Below are 24778 nucleotides of genomic sequence, written 5' to 3' on the forward strand. Positions count from 1 at the left end.
TCACACACAGATATTGTCATAGTAAAAAGAGTCATTTATTTTATTCATTAATATTTTGTATTTTAATGCTGTAATCTCAAACTTTCTTCTTGTGTTTTCACCTTTAGCATCTGGAAGCATGACTTGACATTTTCACCCACAAGCTGCACTTTATTTAAACGTCTCCTCCCACTGTATGCGTGTGCTTTATGTTCCGAAGGCCAGGTTATTGAATTTATAAATGAATGCCACAGAAATCTTGTTTGAGTTGGAGAATGAAAGTGTGATCCGCAGTCTGTGGCCTTTCTAGCGTATTTGCAAACATTCCTACGCCACATACAGGGTGGGAACTTCACACCAGCCAGCAGCCAAATGCAATTTACTCGCCGCTGATGCAAAAACAATGTATTGTAGCCGGGAAGTTTGTCAGGCCTCCTCCTCCTCTCTCTGGCAGGTAATCAAGCAGCATTCTGGGGCTTTGGGTCCCAGAGCTCCAGCAGGCTGGAAAATCAGAGAAAGCGGCTGGTTTACTTTGGGATTTAGCAGCCTCTGTGATCTGCAGCCGTAAACTCTAGCTTCTTTCGTCACCTGTTCATCTCAGGTGTGTGTGTGTGGAGCCTGTGATGCTCACTGGGTGACATTATGCTCAGATTGTATTATAAACATCTGCTGCCAACTGAAAGCATAGAAAATGTAATATACTGTATATGCAGCAGGTATTGTAGAGTTTTTTTGGTACATTTTTTGCAGGATTAACTGTATTTTGTCTCCATGAAAACTGTTCATATTGTGTTCTGTCAATTATCATTATTCTTTGATGATGTTATATTTTAGTTTCACTATGTCACTATTTTTATATGCACCTCTGAATATTTTGCACTTTTATCTGCTTTAAATTCAAGAGTTTGTTCTTTTATTGGCATTCAGTCCGCTTGATATAAGATCGTCTCATTTATTTGCATCCTGTTGGTTTATATATGGTTATTTATGTATGGTTGAATTTAGCTGCATTAATGATCTTATTTCTCTAACTTGTATTGTGTTAAATCTCAGAGACAAATTAAAACCAGCTTCCCACATACCAACCAGTTCAGAGCCCAGTCATGTTGCAGACACTGGAGGAACTGGAGTCACCTCTCTCTCTCTCTCTCTCTCTCTCTCTCTCTCTCTCTCTCTCTCTCTTGGCTGCTGGCTGTTCGCTCTAAAACTTACATGGTGAGAAATAAAGCTTGTGAGTTTGTTCATATTTAGGAGATGTTTTTGGAATTTGTTAAAACGGTGACACTGAGGATGTTCTGGAAATGTAAGGCTTAGGTTACAACAAAACAGCCTTTGTAATTGCTCAGTGTACTGCAGGACATCCTGAGATGAATCATTTTTAATATAAGATATGAAAAGGGACACGTTTTTAGACAAATGCATATTATTTCAAAACTTCTCAAGCAGTTGTTCCACTGGCAGATTGTTTTCTTATTACAAGCTATAGCTGTGCTATTTTACTTAGAAAATATGCAGCATAATTTTCAAGTGTAACATGACTAGCTTTTGTTGTTGTGTTTCATCTTAGGTCCATCTCCATCCTTTGCTCCATCCACTGTGCCCTCTGTGTTGCAGTTTATCCAAAACAAACAAATAATAAAGCAGATTGTGTTTACAGTAAAGATTGGTTTATTTTGTTACTTTTAGTTGGCCTAGATGACATTCGGTATCCCACTTAGTACTGTATCACTTTGAATATTAAGTGTAAATCAACCCCAGGCTGCTCTTGTAGCTGAATTTGCTACCATTTCAGATTAAATGGGTAAAACATGCCGGGCTGCCCTTTGAGGTTGTATTGATCCTCTGTGTGGCCAGTAGGGGGAGTTGCTGACTTTGCCAAATTTTAATTGAAAGATTTTTCAGCAAGTTTGCAAATCTGTTGTCTGCTTCCATGCCCTTAATCACTGGGGATTACAATCTAACTACAACAATAAATTCTCACATACAAGTGATGACCGAGTAGAACGTGAAGTAACTTGTAGTAGGTGTGTGAATGATCAGTAATCAGTATTACTGGCAGTAATATAGGGCCCCAAAATCAAATTTTGCTTAGGGCCCCATGGAGGCCCTGGCTGAGTCCTATACGTGTGCCTGTATTTTGTTGTTGTTGTTTGCTTGTTTGGTTTTGTTTTTATATTATGTGGTATCCACATGTTTTCATTCTCGTCTTCGTCATTCTCGTCTTCCTCTTAGCACCATGGACAGCGACGGGTCTGCAGCTGCTGCCTCTCTGCTGTGACTCCAGTCCGACTCCACAGACGGGATATACCGACATGAGGACAACGAATTCTAGGAGAACCTGGATATTATTATAGATCATTTACATTTCTGACAGCCTACAACCAAAGACAAATTTGCGGTGCTGTTTGAAAGATGGACGCTCAGCCTGGCTGAGTCCCGTGGGAAGGAAAACCAAATAAAGAGGCTGTCAGTCATCTTTACTACAGAGCAAACAACAGAGCACCATTCAGCAGCGCTGCTCTGCACGCTGACGTACAGAGACTTTAATCTTATCATATCTCTGAGAGCAAATTTAGAACAGATTTGACTTCCAGCTTCTATCACACCTCTGATCGCTCTAATCGACAGAAATGGTCAATTTCAGCAAACCACAGTCAAAGCAATTACACGTTCTCGCCTTCTTCCTCTCACCGCCCTCATCCAGGAAAATCCATTCCTATTAAGGGATTAATCAGCGGGAATATAAGAGGTGTCATTTATCTTTTAAGCTGCCCATGTGGCAAATCACCTGTGGGTAAAACACGCAGGAATTAAAACACATGTAGCAGAGCGGCGGAGGAGAATTAAACGCAGCAACACAAATTATTCTTTGTCTTTATGTTTAACTTCACAGTGACACTGAGGCTGTGAGGGAGAGGTGGTGACCTGGATAACTGGCTGCACACACACACATACTAATGACTGAAACTCTGAACTCATAAGGTTGAGTTGTGGGTAACAATCAGTCATGTTCAATAGAAACTCTTTAATCTACCTGCGGCTTTCTAACTGTATTTTCTGATGTTGTTTTGAGTAACAAGGCTTCGTAATATTTCTTGTTTTTATGCAAACATCTTTGTACTTATTAACATTTCACCTCTTTACATCGCAGCTCCATCATGTGTCTCTTATACCACCAGGACATCCCACCAAGCAGTGAATGCAGTGAGAGTATGAGTCATCAGACTGGATTCAGAACGTTAAACAGCTTCTCGCATATTTCAGACGAACAGACTCAGCCTGACCTTTCAGGACAGAGCACATGAATGTTGTCCTGTGAGGCTAAAATCATGGGGACGCTGAGCAAACACATACAGGCGTTAGGACATCCAGCAAAAATCCAGACTGTGTCAAGAGCGAAATAGTCGTTATTAGACGTCAAAATGAGGCCAGACTGCCACATGTGTTTGAATCCATCAGAGGCTGATGAAAGACCCGTTATTTAATAGAAAGAAAAGTGTCATTTGTAATGATGTCACACAAACATTTATCTCAATTGAAACTGTTTTGGTAAACTGAAAGACACAGCAGGACTCCCTCATTTACATCCATCCAGTCAGGCCATCAGCATCTGGAGAGGTAAGTCTCTGTTCAGCATCAGTGAAGGTAAAACAGAGGCTGCTGCTGTCGCTAATCAGGACGAGGTATTGTGAGGAATTAGCCTTCACATTCATTCTGTTTAAACAGACTAAATTATTCTGATGCCGAGCCAGAGGAGATTTAAAAAGTGAAATGAATAATGTGGAGCTTTAAGATGCTGCAAAACACAAAGTACAACAACAACAAGATTTATTACATCCAGGATTCTGGACGACGTCTCCCCAGAGTCCAAAAGAAGCAGCCGAGCTATTATCATAATTAAACATCCAAATAAGGGATGTTTCAGCTGTGTGACCTGCTGCAGAGAAACCCAGACAGCGGAGGAGATGCACCAAACACCACAGCAGCCTGAGTCACCGTTTATGTATTCCAGCCACGTGAAAAACAAAATATGTTTCCACAAAGTCAGACGTCATCGGCGGCGTGGAGCAGCTCCCAGATTGAGTGCAGAAATAAACCACAGGAAGCCACCTGAAGCTGAACTCCATTCTCAGCCTTTTTCATTACACAAGCCTTCACACTGGATGTGAGATCCTGAGCTCCTCTTCCTCCTGTCACGCAGCCAATAATCATCAGACGGCAACTTAATGCAAATGAAATGTGCATCTGCTGAGATTACCTACGCGGCCGACCACTTTGGCATGTGTAACCAACAATTATGGACAAGATTCATCCTCCTCTGGATGTAACACGATGGATATTAAGATCCATGAGGCCCCCGCAGCTGTCAGGCTGTTCGTCATTAGCATCCAGCAGCATCTAATACACAAAATCGAACTCCAGAGAAGCTGCAAACTTTAAATTAAACCAGGAGCAGAGTGTCACACAACACAAACATAATCACACTTTGTAAACTGCAAATGCATCTCAGTGTAGCTGCGTGCTAAAGCTTTCAGTATCTGGTGTAAAACACACCAGTAATTAGGCCACGCTTATAATTAAAAAGCTCTGTCTGGCAAACATGCAGCAGAGTCTTGGCTTAAGTTTGTTAAAATCATTAATATATTTCTGCCAACAGTTACCCAGGCAGGGCATGTGCACGTGGACATGTGACAGCAGCTCACATCACTTCATTTGGATGAAGAAATCGAGAAAAAAAGCAGCTGAACAGAGAGAAGAAACACAACCAGCAGACAGGAAAGAGAGTGAGTGAAGTGTGAGATGTGACAACAGAAAACAGGCAAACAGAGCGACAGAATCTCTGCAGCATCCTCACATGCTATAAAGTTTCAATCACGTCTTTTCATGATTGTTTCTTTCCTCTCTGAAACAACATGAATAGAATAACAATCGCCAGAAAAGAACAGTTGGCATTGTTTGTCACTGCAAATCCGTCACATTTGTACGTAGCAAAGAGCCTTTTCAAATCTGCAGACTGATTTTAACACCCTGCGGCACGCCTGCACAGATCTGAGACTGCTTTTACACTCCACCAAAACTAAAATTATGACTTTGTCCCCTGGGCAAAGAAAGGTCCCAGCCCTGCCCATAAATACTCCCCATGGTGTCTCCAGGCAGTCTGCTGATAATTGGAAAAAAAGAGTTTTGAACACCATATCGAGTCTCGCGCAAAGAAATTAAACTCACACTGGGCTTACTGTGCAGCAGGGATATGCAACTTGTTGTTTTTTTTACAGATTTTTCTAAGGCTTTTTGTCTCTATTTGATAGGACAGTTATGGCATGAAGTGGGGGGGGGCATGCAGCAAAGGGCTAGGGTTGGAATTGAACCTGCAGCTGCTGCAGCAAGGACACAGCCTGTGTTCATGGAGCGCCTGCTCCACCAGGTAAGCTAGTGGGCGCCTGATACCCAAGTTGTTTTGGCCAGTTTTGCAAAATGACAGGAGGTCAGGGGTCAGTCAGCAGCGCTGCACATGTGCGCACAAGCATCTCCAGGACTTGAGGACATTTGGGGGCTTAGCCTGGACCTCTGCCAAGGGATCCTATCCTGGCACGTCCCTATGATATACAAGCTCTGTTCTGATGCGTTGTTGTGCACTCTGGCACCTGCACATGCTCTCCAAACACCGTGTGGCAACTCCGCGCTGCCAGCTGCCGTGCACAGATTTTGCTCTGCCGCACACGATTCATTGAGTTTACCTTCTGATGGTAGCCAAGTGGCTTTTGAGGATCAAAAAGAAGGGGTCGGGCATCACAGAAGCAGACAGACGACAAGATGGAGCTGATAATGTTGGTGTCTGAATTAGTGTTGTCACGGTACCAAAATTGGGACCCACGGTACGATACCAGTGAAAGTATCATGGTTCTGAGTAGTATCACGATACCACAGCAAAAATGAGGCAGATGTGCCTTTTGTCATTTATAAAAAGATAAATCACTTTTAATAAAGTAAAATACAATACTCGTATATAATAGTAAAGTGCTCGCACGTAGAGCTCTGTGGAAAACAAATCACTGCAGCATATATAAACAAATCGAACCTACAAGTAAAAAGAAATAAATAATAACTTTCACTGCTCAAAGATGCTCAGTAGCTCAGCTAATACCTGACATGTCACTGGATACAAACCACTGCAGCGGCATATTGAGTGCCAGGTGGCCAGTGTGCGCCGTTATTGGACGGCGCATGGACACTCACCCTCTTGTGATTGGACTTTGAACTTATCCCACAGTAGTGGTACCATGAGGTACCATAGTACTACAGTACTCCAACATTATGGGATCATATGTACCGTGGTGTTTAAATACTGCGGTCTACCGTTGGTACCAGTATACCGTGCAACACTAGTCTGAATACTCGGAGTTGTGCGACACAGCACTCGCAACTTATGAGGACAACCAGAAGAAAAACTGGGCAAAAACCACCAAATATGGAGAAATCTTTGGTGTTAACATGTCATCAACTAAAATGTCCATCAGCATCTGTGGCCAGGTGCCTCTTCTGGTAAAGTTCGCCAAACCTCAACAGCAGCAGCTAGTCTGGAGTCAAGCTAGGCTAACTATGTACTCCAAATCCAAAAGAGGAAAAATCTTTAACTTTGCTTGGACAGATTTGTTTGCTTTCACCGCTAATGCTGCACAGTTAAAGCACAAATACTCATAAACAGCATCCTTTGGGCAAAAACATATGAATGCTCATTTATACCTATTAGTAGCTGCTCATTTAGACTGTGTAGTGTTACCTTCATTATAAGGCTCAAATATGTTTGCAGCTGCAGACAGACTAAGCAAAAAGTCAACACCTGTCTCTCAATCAAACTTCATCCAAGTCACATCTCAGAAACTCATATCGTCTCTGTCAGTCATCTCCGTCTGTGGTGCTAAAACTCTGATCCATACTTCATCACCTCCTTCCGTGACAACTGTACATCCACAGTCGAGCACTACTGATATGAAACATCGACCTAAAACAGACTCAAATTCTTCCTGACAAACGTTCTAAATCCAGGACATGTCTCAAAGCTAATCTGAGAAAGCAAAGTTTACAGTCTAATGATGGTTGGATGAAGTTTTTCCAGGCTTTGTCAGACAAAAACATCAGACGCACTTCTCTTGTTCCCCATGAATAACTCAGATTTAAAGATATTCAGCACAAATAGAGTCTTGGCAGCGTCAGTATAAAAAGATCAGTATCAGCAGCATCAACCTGTTATTAGTTTAATCATTTCCTCTCTGAGCTTGTTCTTGTGCGTCTGCCCACACAGTCGTCTCTAGTCTACCTGCTGGAACACTGACGTTTCTCTGCAGAGTATTTCAGTGCCCTCGCAGGGTCAAACACTCTGCTACATGCCACGTTTATTCAATCCACCCAATGAGGCCGCTACATTATGTTGGAAAGATGGCTCTCTGTACATGGCTGCATCTGTACACATTGTGTGTATGTGTGTGTGTGTGTGTGTGTGTGCAGGTGGTGGAGGTAAATGGCCTGGCTGAGCCTGCGCGAGACAGCGGGGAAGCCTTTTGCGTTGTTCCCTAACTGGGTTAGTTTATCTTATTTAGCGGCGGGGCAAGAAAAGGCCGCAGCTGTTCATTCGCTTTGCCAGCCTCAACAGATTGGATTCCTGCAGCTCCAGCTCGCCTTTCCAGCACCCGGCCGCGGATAAGCAGGGCTCCCCTTCTGCTCGCCGCCGCACCGGCACCGTAAATCATCCCTCGTCAGCTGCCTGGCTCGTGGGATGGGGTAATCTCTTCTCCTCGGGCTCCTTATGAAAAGTGACTTGTTATCCACATGGCCTGAGGGGCGTTTAGAGGACCTTCGGGGCTGGGAAACAGCCCACAGGGGACGGGAGGAGATACGAGTCTGACCGATAGAAGTTCCTGAAGGCCGATACCAACTTGGCTCACAGTGAGGCCTGACAGTTTGCACATCCAGGATCTTTCTGACAGGATTTCCTGCCTAGTCGCCAGAAGAAAATGTTGGCATCGTACATTTCTGCAAACCAGGTTGCATATGGATATTCCATGGACATCTAAACGCTTCTAAAGTGATGGAGTATATCAGCTGACTTTGTCATCAGGAGGTGGAGGGGATGGTGGATGGCGTGACAAAACCAAACCCATCGATGTGTTTCCATCAGCTTTTTAAGCACCAAACGTGGGTGTTCAGGAGCAACCCACTTTATGTTTCCAGTGGGGATAGTGGCACAGAAAGCGGTTGTTTCTTTACTGAGACGTTGCTGCTTTTCCAGCAGAGACCGCACCACCAAAATCAACATCTTCTCATCTAAACTTATCAAATATCGCTACTTGGTCAGTGGACTTTCACGTCTACATATGACACGCTAAGTATCCTCCTGTGCCGTGTCAATTTACGCTTGTTACATGCAGTGTGTCTTCAGTTTTCACAGGAAACGTACAGTTTCTGCTTGTTGGATGCAAACAGTCTTTCTCAAAATAAACTTAAAACGTTGATAAAACACCTCATATTAACTTTTATTTCCCTGAGCGACAAAAGCACGAGGTTAGGTTCAGAAAAAAAACATCATGGTTTGGCTCTACATTCACACGAGGAGCGAGCAGCAGCCTCTCGGGGGAGCGTCTGGGGTTTGTCGGACCTACCTGCACCCCTCCCACCTGCCCTATAGGGACAGATGCCTTCCATCAACATTATAAACTGACTCACCTTTCGTGCAGTATGATTGGCCATTACTGATGTGAAAGGTGGTGTTTTGGTGGTATTTGACAACCGTGGAATGAGAACAAGCTGCCACAACCGGGTGTTTTAAGCCGAAACATGATCTTTTCCGAACCATGACCCAGTGGTGTTTGTGCCTAAACATAAGCACTTCTTTATTAAGAATATTTTACTTTATTTTTGAGATCTTTGCACAAACAACACAACTACAGAATGTTGACCACAGTCTTGTTGAAACATAAAGTTTCATCAGATCTGCTGCGTGGTAATGTTCAAATGAACGTACGCGTGGTTTGTAGAAAATTAAATGTCAACATTTTTCTTCTGCCTGAGGTTTTAAAAGCCTCTGAAACCGCCGTCCTGGAAGAGAGATCCCTCCTCCGTTTCTACCATTTGTTTTACCCTTTAAAGGGTTTTTAGGGGGAGTTTTTCCTCATCAACCGCAACGGTCAAAGGACAGAGGGATGTCGTATGCTGTGAAACCCTCTGAGGCTCATTGTGATTTGCGATATTGGGCTTTATAAATAAAACTGAATTGAATTAAAACAGCACTCTGATATTCATGGGTCTCTAAAACCGCCTGAAAGCAGACTGTTAAAATTCTTTCCTTGGAGCTCTGCAAAGCTGCATTATCAGTATTTCTTACATTAACAATGAGTTTAAAAGGCTGAAATCTGAAAGGCGGTCCTCGCAGTTCAACTGCCAGAAAGCTGGAAGAAAATATTCTCACTTTGCTAAAGAAATATTTCACAGCTGATAAAACTGCTCTGTGTCTGCAGCAGAGACACAAACACTTGTGACATTGGTGCAACATGACCAGAGAGAACAGAGAAAATGAACTGTGGCATTCGCTTTGGCTCAAGAAAACCTGCAACTACCAGAATGAGCTGCACCCAAACGCCCCACTGGTCGGTGACATACTGTGAGCTTGGTGATTTGACTCGATGGCGGCTGGCTGATAACAATCAATTTCATATGAATGGTATGATAAAACATTTCTGGAAACATGTGGGGTGAGAAACAGGAAACTCAGGAACAGAGTCTCGGTTTAAAGTTCCAGGAAAAATTAAAGTTCATGCAAGACACAGAAGTCATACGCCCCAGCTGTCATCAGCAGACTATTCCTCATCGGTCACACACCAATCACAGCCTGCTCTCACAACAAGGCGGTCCATTTAAATCTGACTTCCTGTTCCTGCAACACCAATGCTACCACACAGAGTTTCAAGGCTTCACCTCCACCTTTCTCCTGCAGAGTCCTAACACGGCTCAACAGCCAGTTTTCATTCCAGAGTCTTCAATACAGCTTCTTGGTCACTGATTTCAGCATCACACACCACTGAGAAAAGCCCCACCCTTTGGAGGCGGTATGACAGCGTCTGTTTGAAAGACTGCTGGGAAACAACGTAACTTAAGGAGCTGGAATCAGGAGAGGAAGTGTATGGGCACATAGCATATGAGCATAATCACTTTGTTAGAGATGCTGTTGCCTATTTTACAAAAAAAAGACAGACATGGGTTTCCGCCGATTCAGCTTGTGAATCGGCGGCGGAGCTTGTCAGTGAGAGAGATCACTCTGATTGGCTGTTCAGGTTTTATTCCCTCGCCCCTGTAGCGAGTGAATCTGCCTGTAGTGAAACCGGGGCTAACCGGTGCTTCCTCCTCAGGCTCCACTTCACTCAGCTGCCCCACAGACCCGCTGCTTCTTCCCACTTTAACCTGAATAACAAACCGGAGCTAGCTGGGAGCGGCTAGCGGAGCGTTAGCCGCAGCATGACCGGAGGGAAGCACAGCCAGTTAGCCTCCGCTAGTCTCTGAGCTAGCCCCGGCTCTCCGTTTGGATCCAACCGGAGCACCGAGCCCGGGTTTGGTATTCAGGTTAAAGAAGCAGCGGGTTTATCGGGCAGCTGAGTGAAGTGGAGCCTGCGGAGGAAACACCGGGACCGTCTGGATGTAATAGTCCGTGGAGGTGCTGCGGTGCTCGGCTGCACAGATAGGAAACCCCTCGGCTGACAGGATGTACCACTCTCTCACTCCGCTCTCTCTCACGCAGGCGCAGAACGTACGTGCTACTTGGCCGTCGGATGTAGTCCGTGTAGTGTGTTCAAATGCAACTGACACAGGGCGACGTAGCAGTTGGCTTTCATCGCAGCTAGTTGTCGGTTTGGTGTGTCAGGACCTTAAGGGCCCATTCTCCATCCAACACATTGTTGAGGGGCCCACTCTCTCTATGTGCCCCTGCACCTCATGGACCCCAGTGAAACTACACTACCTGTTCTGTGTAATAGAAAAGACACATTTTATGTAACAAGCGTAAACTGACACGGTGTCCCAGAACGTCAACAACTGAAGCACCCAGGGGACCTAGCGCGTCATATGAAGATGTAAGAGTCCGCTGCAAAGTATCCCTTTAACAGCAAACGTAAGACTCAGATATAATAATCAGCACAAGTTGTCAAAATCATCAGAACTAAAACCAAACAGAGGACAAGGTGATAAGACACACTGTAGCTTTTCACTTAAACCCGAAGCAACTGGACGGAGACGTGGTCAGGGATCTGGGTGAGATGTTTGAGCTGTGTGTATTTATCGAGTTCCATCAAAGACAAATTTCCGCCATGTTTGCTTCTAACAGCAGCTCGATATCATCTCAGCACGTCTGTAAACTGATTCATCAGCCTGCATCAGCCTCTTGAGCTCTGACAACCTGGTATTTGTCTGATTGTCCTAATGATTTTACCTTCTTCTTTTCTGGAAAGAGATGTTTCGTGTGCCGCCTGAGAGCATCCGTCAGATCAGGACCGGACCTCACTGACAGCTTGATATCTGATATTTAATTAAAGGCCAGGATTGATTGGAGGCTCCTGCTCCTGGTGCTGACCTTCACTCAGACAAACTGACGTTCCTCGACCACTGGCTTTTTCTCTCCAGTCACAACTCGCAGACCCTGCAGCAGCTGTTTCCACTGATTCCTGCACATTCACAGAGAGCGGGGGGGCGGGACTAATTAGAGAAACCAGCTGCTGTTGTGATTGGATGAGATGGAAACCTGCAGACTCTTGAACTTGCAGGATGCACACGAGCACAGCAAGCGGGACAGAGGTCGGAGCAGGTTGACTGAAGCTCCACGTTTTCGTCTGTATCAGCTCTTTTACAGAGCAACCCCCCCCCCCCACCACCACCACCACCACCACCACCATCCTGCTGCGAGACACCCACGGCCTGCCACTGATCCTCTACAGGGAGCAGAAGAGAGGAAGGGACAAACAAACAGGGATATGTCACCGGCGATAAAGCCACGCGGCTGGACGAGGCAGATGCTCGGGCAGGGGTTTCGGGGCCGAGGTTGGAACACTGTCACATCTGATCTGGGCGTCGCGTCGCGCTGCCAAGTCAGTCAGAGTCAGACTGTCAGTTGGTTCAGGGGAACAACGAAGGCTCTGAACGCAGCCAGCCAACCACAGATCCGCCAGGTGGTGGAGGCGGAGGGGGAGGCAAGCAGCTCAGGCTTTACACTCTGGGTTTAAATCAAAACCCATCACAGTGTAGTTCGAGCTGGGAGGCAATTCGTTTTATTTTGAATCCTTGTACATCGTCGTGAAAACTAGCCCTCAAATGCACTGTCAGAATAATGTTGGAGGCCCATGTGGCCCACTTGACAGAATCAAAACAGTTTCCTTTGTTCTTAAAAGAATCTTTATTCTGCTGGTTTCACCTCAGGAGGCTCGGAAGAACCTCAGAGGTCATGTGGGATTAATACAATTAAAAAGAACATGTCTGTTACACAAAATGATGTTTCAATTTCAGATCATTGCTTGCCTCTCGTGTCATCTCTTTGGGCCCAAAACTCCTTGTGACAGAGGAAAATGAATCTTTGGTTAACCCTTTAAAACCTGAGCAAGTTTGCCTGATTGCTTTGAAGAACATAAGAGAAGGGTAATGAGCAAGTTTACAAGAAATGACCCAAAAATGAGCAAGAAAATAGTAAAAGATACAAAAGTATTCCTGAAAAATAGCAAAAAAAAAAGATAGATAAAAAATAAAAACAAACAAGAAAGGAAATGACCTGAAATAGATAAATAAATGTATAGTCTTTGTCAGCCTACATGTTGGGTTTCAAAGCATCCATATATCCCACATCCTCTCTGCTCTAGTCCATCTATGTCTTGCGCCAGTCGCCCATTTCTCATCAGGTTGCCCTGCTCCCTCAACACCTGATGATGACACCTTGTGATTTCACTCATCCTGATGAAGCAGCATTGAGAAGCTTTCCTAAGGGTCCAGACTGGATCCGTCCTGGACATCATATGCTTGCTTTATGCACATATATGTTTATTATTATTGCAACAATCTGAAACAATGGCTGCGGTTACATGATGCTTCTCATGTGGAATGAAATAAATCTGAATGAAATCATTTGAAGTCTTTCCAGGTAGTTTACATGGGAAATGTTCATTCCCAATGAGGGTTTACACGGAGATCAGTTTAATCGCCTTTATCCGGGTCCATGCAAGGTTTGGGGCAGGGAAGGTTTCTGATTGGATAGGGGGCGGGGCGGATGTTACGTGTTTACCGGAAGAAAACACTGTAGTCCTCGCTCCGGATAACAAGATGCTTGAAGACGCCGTTCTTAGTGCCTTTTTCAAGCTTGTTCCGCTAATGCTTCGTCTGTTGAGGAGGAGAAGGGAGGTAGAAGACCGCTCAGGACCATCTCTTGTTTTTAGAAGCTGCCATCTTGTTGCGTGTGCGCTGTATACGTCATCGCGCCAGAAGGGCAAGGAAACGAGCATGTGCAGAAAGCAACCTAAAGAGGAATGAGTGTATACAAGTGCGAGAAACTCTTTCATTCAGAATTAGAAACGGAATATTCCAGCCCCTTACATCAGATTGAATTTTCAATCGCATTGGCCATTTTCATTCTGAATTAGGTGTTTACAAGATCACTTTTAATAGGAATGAACTTTCATTCCAAATGAAAAGGGAATTAAACTGTCCATGAAAACGCACTCACTGACAAACACTGTCCAGAATATTCTTAAGAATAACCTCAAAGGAAAAAGAAATATGCTGAAAGCACAGCATGGCAAACTCAAGACCAACAAACAACAGATGGACATTCGTTAGCTCATATTCCATGACCACTTATCCTGCTGGGGGTCAAGGGGCTGGAGCCTATTCCAGCTGACACTGGGTGAGAGGCAGGGTTCACCAGACAATCATTCACACTCACACCTACGGACACCTACATTAACCTGCATGTCTTTGGACTGTGGGAGGAAGCCGGAGCACCCAGGGGAGGCCCACACTGACACAGGTATCCGCACAGATTGGCTCATCAATCCCTGGATTTGAACCAGGAACCGTCTTGCAGTGAAGCAACAATGCTGACCACAGCACCACCATCAATAACACTAACACAATGTAGTGTCTTGTGTCTGTAGTGTTTACACTTGTGGAGGATAACTTTACACATCCTGTGTTTTCTTTAAGCAGCTCCACGTACTCCAGTGGTAACTCATCTACAAAATGCAAATAACTTTGGTCTCGCTGAGAGGACCATCTGGCAAAGCTGTTCAAAAGATGCCTTTCTTTATCCGTTTTCTGCTCATGGAGGTTTGTTTCCACTCGCCATCAACAACATTACTGCTGCATCGCTTCCCGATTTCCCACACTACAGGGTGGGCCGAGGGTCAATAACTACAGAAGGTATTTGCGTTAACTGCGCGTCAGAAAAATTAGCCGCGTTAAAGGGAATTTGCTTGAACTCCTTATTAACGTGTTACCTTTGACAGGCCTAATATAAATATATAATAATAAGGTGTTGATGTGGAGTAAATTCACAGAGAAGGAGGAAGGAGCTCTGCTCAGTCTTTGAGGAGCTGCACATGATGTATATTTACAGGAAGAACTTACGCTGCAACACTAACCTCATTACAAAAAAGCTGTTTCTGAAATTTAAAAATTTAAAGAGAAACGGTTTGAAAACATTCTGACAGTGACTAAATTTTGGACATATGTGCAAATAAAACAGAAGTTTGGCCCCGAACCATCTGTAACATCTCATTTATCTCGGAGCCAGAGATCTTTAGTTGCACAGCTGAGAGCCGCCATCGAGGCCATTCAACAATATTCAGGAGGAGAGCAGAATGTGGGAGCTCTGTGATTTGGGTGAAGAGAAGTGAGTCCCATTTTCTTTAATACGGCACAAACTATGATGACTTATGAGAGTTAACGCTCCATGAAATGACTTGTTTAAACCCCGACATGTTCTGGTGCTCAGGTGACCAAAAGCTGAAACAGTTGTTTAAGTTTGATGTTTAAATTCGCAGATTTTGTTGTGAACACCTGGAAGAGAAGGCAGGAAAGTTTGTGTGATTCGTAGATATTTCAATTATTTCAGCGCTTCGTGAATGATCCATGAACTCAGTCGGACACAGTGATGATCTGATTACGTACGATGCTTTTGCTGCTTCGTACCATTTTCCTTCATTTTGCTTTTGTCTGAAAATATGTACGCTGGATTCTGGTCCCGGCTTATTGTGATTTTTATGGTGTCTTGTGAGCCCATGCAGATTGGGCATATTTCTATGCAATGACACAATAATAAAAACTCGTTCTTTTTCCGGGTATTTTTCTTGTCACATTTTACTATCTCCTCACCAAGTTGCCCATTTGCCTTTGTTTCCACACGCTCAAAAGAAATCAAACCAATCTGCTCTAAACTGCTCACCAGTCATGTCCGCGCTGTGGCTACGACCTGCGACCAGGAGTCACAACTTATCAAGAGCACTTTTGATCCAGTGAAGTCAAATAAGTGAGTTCCTCGACTGAAAAATTAAAATCATGTGGCGCTAAAGAAAGATGATGTAACAAATCTACAGGGTCATGAGATTAATAAAGGAACAAAGAAGGAAACACTTCTGTTACACAGAATATTAATCTTTCTGACATTTCCTTCTTGTTCTCGCGCAGGACTGAGCACTTCAACCTCCACAGGCGTCTAAAACTCCATAAAATGAAAGAATCTGAGAAAGAAAATCACTCCTTGGTTTAGATTTACTCGCTCAGAGCTCACATTCACACTGAGGCGTCACCTATGATTTGAACTTCTCAATCCAACAACTTCATCACAAGCAGCTGGTTCTTCATCTATATTCTGTGAAATATGTTCTCAGTAAGAGCAACAGGACCCTCTGATCCGTCTGGTCAGAGCCAGATGTTGCAGGATAAATCCCCACTCATGTTTCGATGCTTTAGTTTAACGACCCCCAGCTCGTCCTCAGGCTGAGAAAATTTCCATGTTCTGAATCCACAAACATAATTCTTCATACCTGAAACACTGACACATATCAGTCGACAGTGATCGACTTTCAAAGGCAAAAAATTGTAAACAATCTGTGTGCATGAGAGGAAAAACACATCTAGTGTTTTTATGTATGGAATCATTATTTCACCCAGACGTCACTGATTATATTTGAACACGCAGCAGGTTAAACTCCAAACAGCTCCTCAAACCAATCAGCTTTCTCCTCTGATAAAATGTGTCAATATCAGCTCAGATTTCTCTTTTTATTTCCATTCTTTGTTCATAATTACTCCCAGTCCGCAGCAGCATGTTTGTATCCGGTCTCACTATTTGGCATCGCCTCATTTATTTGTTGTGTTTTGTGTTCTCCATAATCCTGTATCACTGTTCTCTGCTGTTTCCATGTGCGCAGATTTTGTCCTGAGGGACAGTAAAGTATCCGTCCATCTGTCCATCCATTCATCCCTCTATCCATTCTCTACAATTCTACACAGATTTTCTGAAGTGGATCATTTCTTCTCTCAGTGTGCAGCAGCGTTTAGCTCCAGTGAAGCTCTGTACACTCTAAAAATGATTCATGGTCTCAGTTTTTACAGCATGAACAGTATTTTTTATATTACTATTATTATTGTTATTTGCATTCAGATTTGATATAATAATTGTTTATAGTATTTCCTTTCTATGCACATGCTTCTAATTACTCTAGATATTTTTATATATTTTTATATTTTATATTCTTTGTTATGCACCAATACACCAAGCCAAATTGCTTGTATGTGAAAACCTACTTGGCAATAAAACTGATTCTGATGAAAACTTACATTTGTTACATTAACATGTTTTGTAGTCAGTTTAAAATGTATTTTAATAGGGTGGTCAAAAGCGTCAAAACATTTTTTGACATTTTTGAGTAGGATGGAATTAAAATAAACAAGTTAGAATGTCTTAAATAAATTAGTTTGACCACTAAATGTCAACACAAGATATGAATGAAAATTAAATTGGTTCAACTTAATTCAGTTTCTAGAGGTCAGAGTAAATCATCTCACTAAGTCTGTCAGGTTATAAAGGACCCAATGCATTTGCTCAATAATGCAGAGTTGGAACAGCTTAAAAAGATGCTGTGTACTTAATTATTTGAACCACTGGATTTTTTTTTAGAGTGTGCAGTTTGTGCACAAGACTCTGCTCAGACTCCCACTCTCCCATATTCACTCTTGACACACTGTTCAGCACATTCTCAGTTGGTACTGAAGTTCAGAGTCTCTCAGAACTCTAAAAAACTCATTTCATCATTTTGAAAAAAATAATCCACTGGTTCAACTTTTTAAAAAATGAAGGTAACAATTTGCATGTTTTTTTGTTTAGTTCCAACTCTGCATTATTGAGTAAATCCTAGGAGTCTTTTCTAATCTGACAAACTGAATTAAATGTGTCCAAACAATGTGATTTGCTTTCACCTAAAAAAACGAATTAAGTTGAACCAACTTAATATGTATCCAAAACTGTGTTGATATTTCATGGATTTTTTTTTTTTTAGATATTCAAACTTTTTGTTTCAATGTAATTTTACTCAAAAATGTCAAAAATATTTTTGATTTTGACAAACTTCTCAAAATAGTTATAAACTAACTGAGTAAAACACTTTCATGTAACAAGCGTTTTTTAAATGCTGAAAACTAAAACAAACAAACAAACAAACAAACAAACAAACAAACAAAAAACATTTCACCTCATGAATATTTTTTAGAGCGTACTCCTAGTTTGTCATCATTAGGTGTTGTGGCACACTCTAAAAAATAATCCAATGGTTCAATTTAAAAAAAGTATACATTTGCTTGTCTGTATTATAATCTGACAAACTCAATAAGTTTAAACTAAAAAAAAGAAAAAAGAAAGAAAATCCACTAACCCCATGATCATTTTTTGGAGTGTACTCCTGGTTTGTCATTATAAAGTGTTGCAGCACACTCAAAAATAATCCAAAGGTTTAAGTTTAACAAGTACATAAATTATGGTAATATAAGCAGTTTAAGCTCTGACATTATTGAGTTAATCCTATGAATCTTTTATAATCTGACAAACTCAGTTATTTCAGGGAAACCAAGATGATTTGCTTTCACCTCAAAAAAGTTCATTAAGTTGAACAAACTTAATATTTGTCCAGAAAGTGTGTTGATGTTCAGTGGCCATTTCTTTAAAAAAAATAACTAAGGTTTTTATTTTAATTCAGGCCTACTGAAAAAATATCAAAAATGTTTTGGATTTTGACCAACCTAACAAACGCATTTTTTTATGCTGAAAACTAAAAAAGAAAAACCACTGACACCATGAATATTTTTTAGAGTGTACTGCCAGTTTGTCATCATTAAGTGTTGCAGCATATAAAACACTGCCTGACATGTTTCCATGATGGAGACGCAGTGTGACCATTAAAGTAGGAAGTGTATTCTTATGAGATGAATGGCTCTGCCTCCCCCCTCCTCTCTCACTCCCTCCCCCGCCCCCTCCCCCCCTCTCCTGGCTCAAACCAACAGGCCACCGCAGTGCTGCCACTGGCCGGGGCTGACGGTCTGAGCTGCAGAGCAGAACTGGAGTATTATTTCTCTTTACTTCCTCCTCTTACAAACCGGATGGCTGTATTCCAAACTGAAGGCGGCTGCGTGCCGCATCCAATCATCTCAGGGCGAACAGCAGCCTCTGAGTGGAATTAGTGCAAATTGGGGAGTTTATATGAAAAGCGCGTGCGGCTGTGAGCGTGCGATCAGTCGGTGGTGTCTCATTGAGTCTGCGCTCCTCTCAGAATCCCCTCCGATCCTCCCTGACTCCGCTTTCCTCCATCAACTCCTGCTGCGACTGAAAAAGTGACTTGACTGATATGGAAGGAAAATAGGTGATGAAGAGGAGCAGCTCGCCAACTGGCTGTTTGGTTGTTGTTTCACAGCCCGAACAGTCGGCGTTTGTCCCCTTTGTCATCGCTTCCCCTGGCAGAGTTGATTAACATTTCACTCACGTCTAATTCAAAGTTCAGGCTTATAGATGAGGGGAGGCGAGGGAGAGAGGGATGGAGGAGGAGGAGGGGGAGGGGGGAAGGGAGGGAGAGAGAGAGGATGGATGGATGGATGGATGGATGGATGAAGCAAAACCCTCCAAACACCCATGTCGGGCCAGTTTCTGCTGCCAGCTTCAGGTTCTCTGCATGTGAATGTGAATATGCATCGACACGAGCTCTCCCTGCCTGGGAAGGATGGAGGGATGGATGGAAGGATGGAGGGATGGATGGAGGGATGGATGGCACGGCGCAACACTTTGCGGGCACTTCTACCAGGCTCCGCTGCGTGCGTCTGAGCCTACATGCAACAGCCTCCTTCCTTCCTTCCGACACATTATCCGAGCACGGATCGGAATGATAATCAGATGTGAGCTCGGGTCCAGAGCGGAGAGGAGCTTTGACAATCAGTGCATGCACGGAAACTCTGATATGCAGATTCTGCCTCAGCTCAACTTGAACCCCACTAATCAGTCCACATTCCACAAAGCCATCAGGAACCTGCTTCTCTGCTCACATTGTGCATGTGAAGCGTCCCTGCATGCAGCCACCAGCTCGTGTCTCCCTACAGCCAAAGCCCTGCACAGCAAAGCCAAAAAAAGAGAAGAAGCCCGGTTGGTGTCTTACCAATGTGAATGATGGAGTCGGCGCTCACTGTGTTGCATTGCAATATCCACAGGGAATGAAATAACAATGTCAGCATTTCCATCTCCAGTTTGAGCCAAAAGGCGCATCCACGGATCCACCTCGCTGATTTTGGTGTTTTTCTCCAGTGATGAGCAAATCCAAAATAAGCGTGGTTGCTTAAAAGGGGCAGCAGCAGCAGCAGCGGCGGCGGCGGCGGCAGGGAACTGTGCTGAGTGAAATCACCACCGAATAGTAAAAAAAAAAAAAGAAAAAAAAAGAAAAAGCCCAAATCCCAAAGACCAAACTGTTGGCCGGAGTCGAGAGGAAGAAGAAGGGTAGAAAAAGAAAGAATAGATGCGTCCAGGGCTCCGGAGAGAAACAAACCCGGGTGAGTGTGGAGGGAAGCGGGGACGGATGAGAGAAGACACCGGGGGTTTGTTTCAGAGGTTGAGATCCGCCAGACGAGCAGCTCTGACTCTCTACCTCCGAGTCTGAGACATAACACACTGCAAACTGCGGAGGAGGAGGAGGAGGAGGGACGCTCTCTCTCTCGCTCTCTCTCTCTTCTCCCCCGACCCACGTGATTGCAGAGCCTCTATCTACGGCGCTGGAAGCCCGACCGGAGAAAAGAGAGGCGAGGGATGGAGATGGAGAGAGATGGAGGGATGGATGGGAGCCGGTGCGCACCGCGGAGGAGACGGGGGTGAGAGGGAGCGAGACGCGGAGGTAGTCGCGCCCCGGACGGAGAGTCGGTTGGTCGGTAGGTGTTTTGCGGGGGGGTGGGAGGTCGTCGGTGCCGGTCCTGTAATGAACTTGCGACAGCCCGACTTTACGTTTCACGCGTTGGACGCGCTCACCACACCGACTCAAGTTGGTTGATTCAGCGCCGGCAAGAGGAGCCGTTACCACCGCAGTGCCGCGTTGCAATGAAGCTGTTAAGCGTTGGATTTACTCCGCGTGTTGCTGCTACACCGCGTTATTCCGCCCGCGCTCCGGTGTTTGTGCGTAAATTCAACACAATGCTCCCCAGCTGTTTTTTCCCGCGGTGGACACACGGAGAGAAACGCGGCAGTTGTGAGCTGAGCAACTTAATCTCAGCAACGGCTGGCTCTGTAGATGTCTCGAGTCTCAGGAGCTTGAATGAATTTCGGGTCAAGTGTGAGTGACACTGGTGTGATGCGGTATTTCCCCCCTGGCAGCTTGGAGAGGTTGTGGATGACGCGCGGCGCGCGGACCCGAGATACGGAGCAGGTTTCGCTTAAAAACAGTGACCAGTGTCAGGCTGGTAAGAATAAACCTCCGACACGTCTAACATGTTGAGTTGTAACGTTGCGCTCATGCGTCCGGATACAAGGCGAGGACAGACTTTGGCGCGTGCGTAAAATCTTCCCAGGATTTTCCAGAGAAGAAGAGGAAGCGAAGAGTCACAAATGGAGGAGCAGCGCGTCGGAAGGATTTGGGGGAAGGGATAGATGAGAGTGAAAGGGGGAGGCGGACTCCTCAGCTCCACGGGAACGGAGGCTCGGACACGCTGGTGTCCCGGTACCGGAGGAGCCGGGAGGAGGGAGACGTGTTGACGGCAGGATGCAGCGACTCACAGCGCACTGACGCTGCGGCGGTAAGCTGCCTCTGCTGCAGGTGCAGCCAGGTTTCATGAAGTCATGGATGTGTTTGTCTTCTGTAACCCGTGACCGCTGCGGTGGTATATGCACGTGACGTCACTGACCTTTCCCGTGATGTCATTCCAGGTGTTGTTTGTTTTTTTTTTTGTCGCTTCACACGCGCCAGGAGGGGCTGACGACCTGCGGGAACCAGCGGCACTGTTCCCACTCCGGAAGTGAAGATTACTACACTTGACTTTACAATTAAAGGATATTTCTTGCGAATGAATGAGACTCAGAAATGTCTTTTAATTGTTTGGCCAAGTCTAGTTCGGCGAAAGTGTCCACATGAAGCTTCACGGAACTTCAGGAGGTGCTGCCTGCTGAGGGAGCCTGGACAGTTTCAGCACCACGCGGGACCGGACAGCTCCTCCGGAGGCTGCAGCCGCTTGTACGGAGTCCTGCAAGTGCCAAATGTTACTGTGCAGAAGACTGAGGAGTGGATGTTAAATAAGTGAATGAAGGAGATATTATATAAAACATATACAACGTTTTGAGCCTCCCATCATGTATCCAGTTCAATAAACAAACAAATAAATAATGATTTATTTATTTTTTGCCACATTCCCACAAAGTAAATGATGCAATAAAAGGAGAAAATTTTGGTATAATTGAATAATTGAATATAATTGAATAATTGAACAGTTCGGACTTTAATAAACAAAGACACACTGGCTGCAGAGGACAGGGAGACCTAAAAAACAAAAGTCTGCAGTTTAAATATTTTCTGACTATTTACCTCACATTGTTATTTATTTATTGTTTGTGTTATCCGTTCCATCGTTGACTCATCAGAGCCTGTCAGTAACATTTATGGCCTGAGGGACTCCACTGCGTTCCTTTAAAAGAACAAGTGGTATTTTAACCCTTTCAAGACATAACCAAGTTATGTTTCAAACACACACACACATCAAAATAAATAAAAAAATAAATTAAAAAAAATGCAAATGTGTATTTCTACTGAAATGACCTCATAAATCATTTGGGAAAAAAGATTACTTATATTACTTTATCATATTGTTTTGTTTTGTTTTGTCCATTTCAACGAGTGATATCATTAGAAATATTCTTTATTTATTTTTACCATGGATGATGAGCTCATATCATTTAATAAAGTGATGCTTTAAAAAACGCTCCGTATATACTTTGTTTTGTATTTTTCATCACGACTCAAAACATTCTCAATTTCTGAAGTTTCTCCAGAAAACACTTGAAAACGTCCTGAGATAAATATCCTGTGGACGTGGTCGATAAGACGCATTTGAAGTTAATTGTATCATTAGAAAATCAAATCAGAAAAGTATTGAGCAGTGTTTCACTTTCTGGTGACACTCAGATCCCCGTCTGTCCAAATAGACAACAAACAAAACAAACAAATTAAACAAATAAATAATCTGAGTAAAAGCTGTGAATCTTTTATGTGATTTATTTTACATGTATCTGTAATTAAACATGTCATGTTTGCTTCAGTTTAAACACAAATAATGAACTTCAACAATATGATAAATGGATTCCTCCTCACCTCCGCCATGTTTGTTAAAAAGGGGGCGTGGCTCTAGCGCAGTCCACTTTAGATGATGTGGAACACTGTGATTGGCTCACAGGCATCCCATCAAGTCAGTCTGTGCATTCAGGTGGAGTCAGAGGACATTTATCATAGAGCTAGACACACTACAGGAGTTTTGTCCACTGGAGTGGACGTGGGATCTGAACCTGCGTCATCAGAAGACTCTAAATGTCACCTGACAGACCTGAGTGTGTCGTCTCTGTGACTTTACACCTGCTGAGTGTTTCTGAGCTGATGAGGCTCGAAGATGATCAGTGAACTTGTTGACGGACTTGTTCACCTCAGTCATGGTTACCATGGACACTGTGGTGTGTGTGATGGTTTCCCTGGAGAGTCGGCACAGAGACCTCCTCTTCACCAAGACTCACACTTTGACCCAAATTACTTTCTGTTCAGCTCAAGGATTAATATCTTCATCGGTATGATGTCATCATCATCATCAATACCGAAACATCAGCAGTAGTTTATACTGTATCATTATCATCATCATCCCTGTATTCATCCATGTCAGCCGTCTCATCACAGTCAACACTTTTCAATAAAATCATCATCATCAATGCTTTATTATAGCTCTAATTAATCATCATCATCCTCAGCATGTGGCGCCTTCATCTCTATTTAATTAATCTTAAATACTTAATATAATGTAGAATTCAATACTGGGACTCCAAAAAGATATTTTGTGACGATGATAGAAGTATTGCTGATTAAATATTGTGTGATCTCGTCATCTAATAACAGTAACAACATTAGATTATAATGTTACTATATAATACATCTGATACACGTTACATTACATTCTGTCAGGTTTATAATATTAGATTAAATTGGTGTAATATTCATTCCTTTTATACGTCGTTATGACTCTTGGTAATCATTTTATTGTAAATTATTTCCCAGTACTCTCTCTCTCACACACACACACACACACACACACACACACACACACACACACACACACACACACACACACACACACACACACACACTCAGCCTGCTCCAGCTGGGGCACTGCAGTCCATCGGTGGAGCATCACACCTCCTACTGGCCACGAGCTGCTACTGCGAGGCTTTTACACTGAAGGGGACACACAGGAAGAATCGTGAAGGGAAAACATCAGTCAATCACACACTCTTATTGTCTTTCACATTATGATTCAGGTTTACTTAGGTTTACTTCTTTGCACAGAGACAAACAACACCAACAAAAACAGATGAAGTAATTTCAGTGCTGGAGGAAGGAAGTCAAGAAACTGTATATTCAAAGTCCTCCTCTGTTCAAAAGGCAGAAAGAAAGCGACAAACAAGGAACACATAACACACAAATATCTGTGTACACACCAAAAAACCAACAGTATTAATCCCTTTTATATACTACTGTACTCATGTAAGGTGCCGACAGTTAACCAAAATGAGTGTAATAAAAACTACAAACAGAATGTTAATGAATGTTGCACATAGAGTGCAGTAATTATAATCCTGTGTATCTGAAGCCTTCAAAGACCTTATAGCTGTCGGGGAAAAGCTGTTTGAGTGTGTGAGTGTGTGATCTGTTGTGTTCTCCAGAGGGCAGCGAGTCAAGCAGATGGTGTCCTGGGTGAGTACAGTCTTTGATGATGACGAGGCTCTGCTCTGGTAGAGGGTGCTAGCGACCTCCTCCAGGGTCGGGGTTCAAAAAGCACAAACACCAGCAGGAAGTGAGATCACAGGTTGACTTTATTTAATGTTCACAAGCAGTTTTTTTGTGAATGCTCACACACTGACAGGGATTCCTGAAGCTCTGACTCTGAAACCATCAACACCTGCAGCCAGTGCATTCAGCAAGTTCACAGAGAACTCTTCACTCTGTTTGCAGTT

At 43.6% G+C, this 24778-nt stretch overlaps 1 protein-coding gene across 2 annotated transcripts in view; it reads right to left on the reverse strand.

The window, feature by feature from the left end:
• Positions 1-19788, reverse strand: part of LOC125880628 (glutamate receptor ionotropic, delta-1-like) — an 841018-nt gene extending 821230 nt beyond the window's left edge. For both annotated transcript variants that reach the window (XM_049563255.1, XM_049563254.1), the window contains exon 1: positions 19695-19788. In XM_049563255.1, coding sequence (XP_049419212.1) covers positions 19695-19776 — 82 coding nt within the window. In that variant the 5' untranslated portion in view covers positions 19777-19788. The remainder of the gene's footprint in view (positions 1-19694) is intronic.
• Positions 19789-24778: the final 4990 nt, after the last annotated feature.

Source organism: Epinephelus fuscoguttatus, linkage group LG20, assembly GCF_011397635.1.
Source record: "Epinephelus fuscoguttatus linkage group LG20, E.fuscoguttatus.final_Chr_v1".
NCBI classification, from domain to species: Eukaryota; Metazoa; Chordata; class Actinopteri; order Perciformes; family Serranidae; genus Epinephelus; species Epinephelus fuscoguttatus.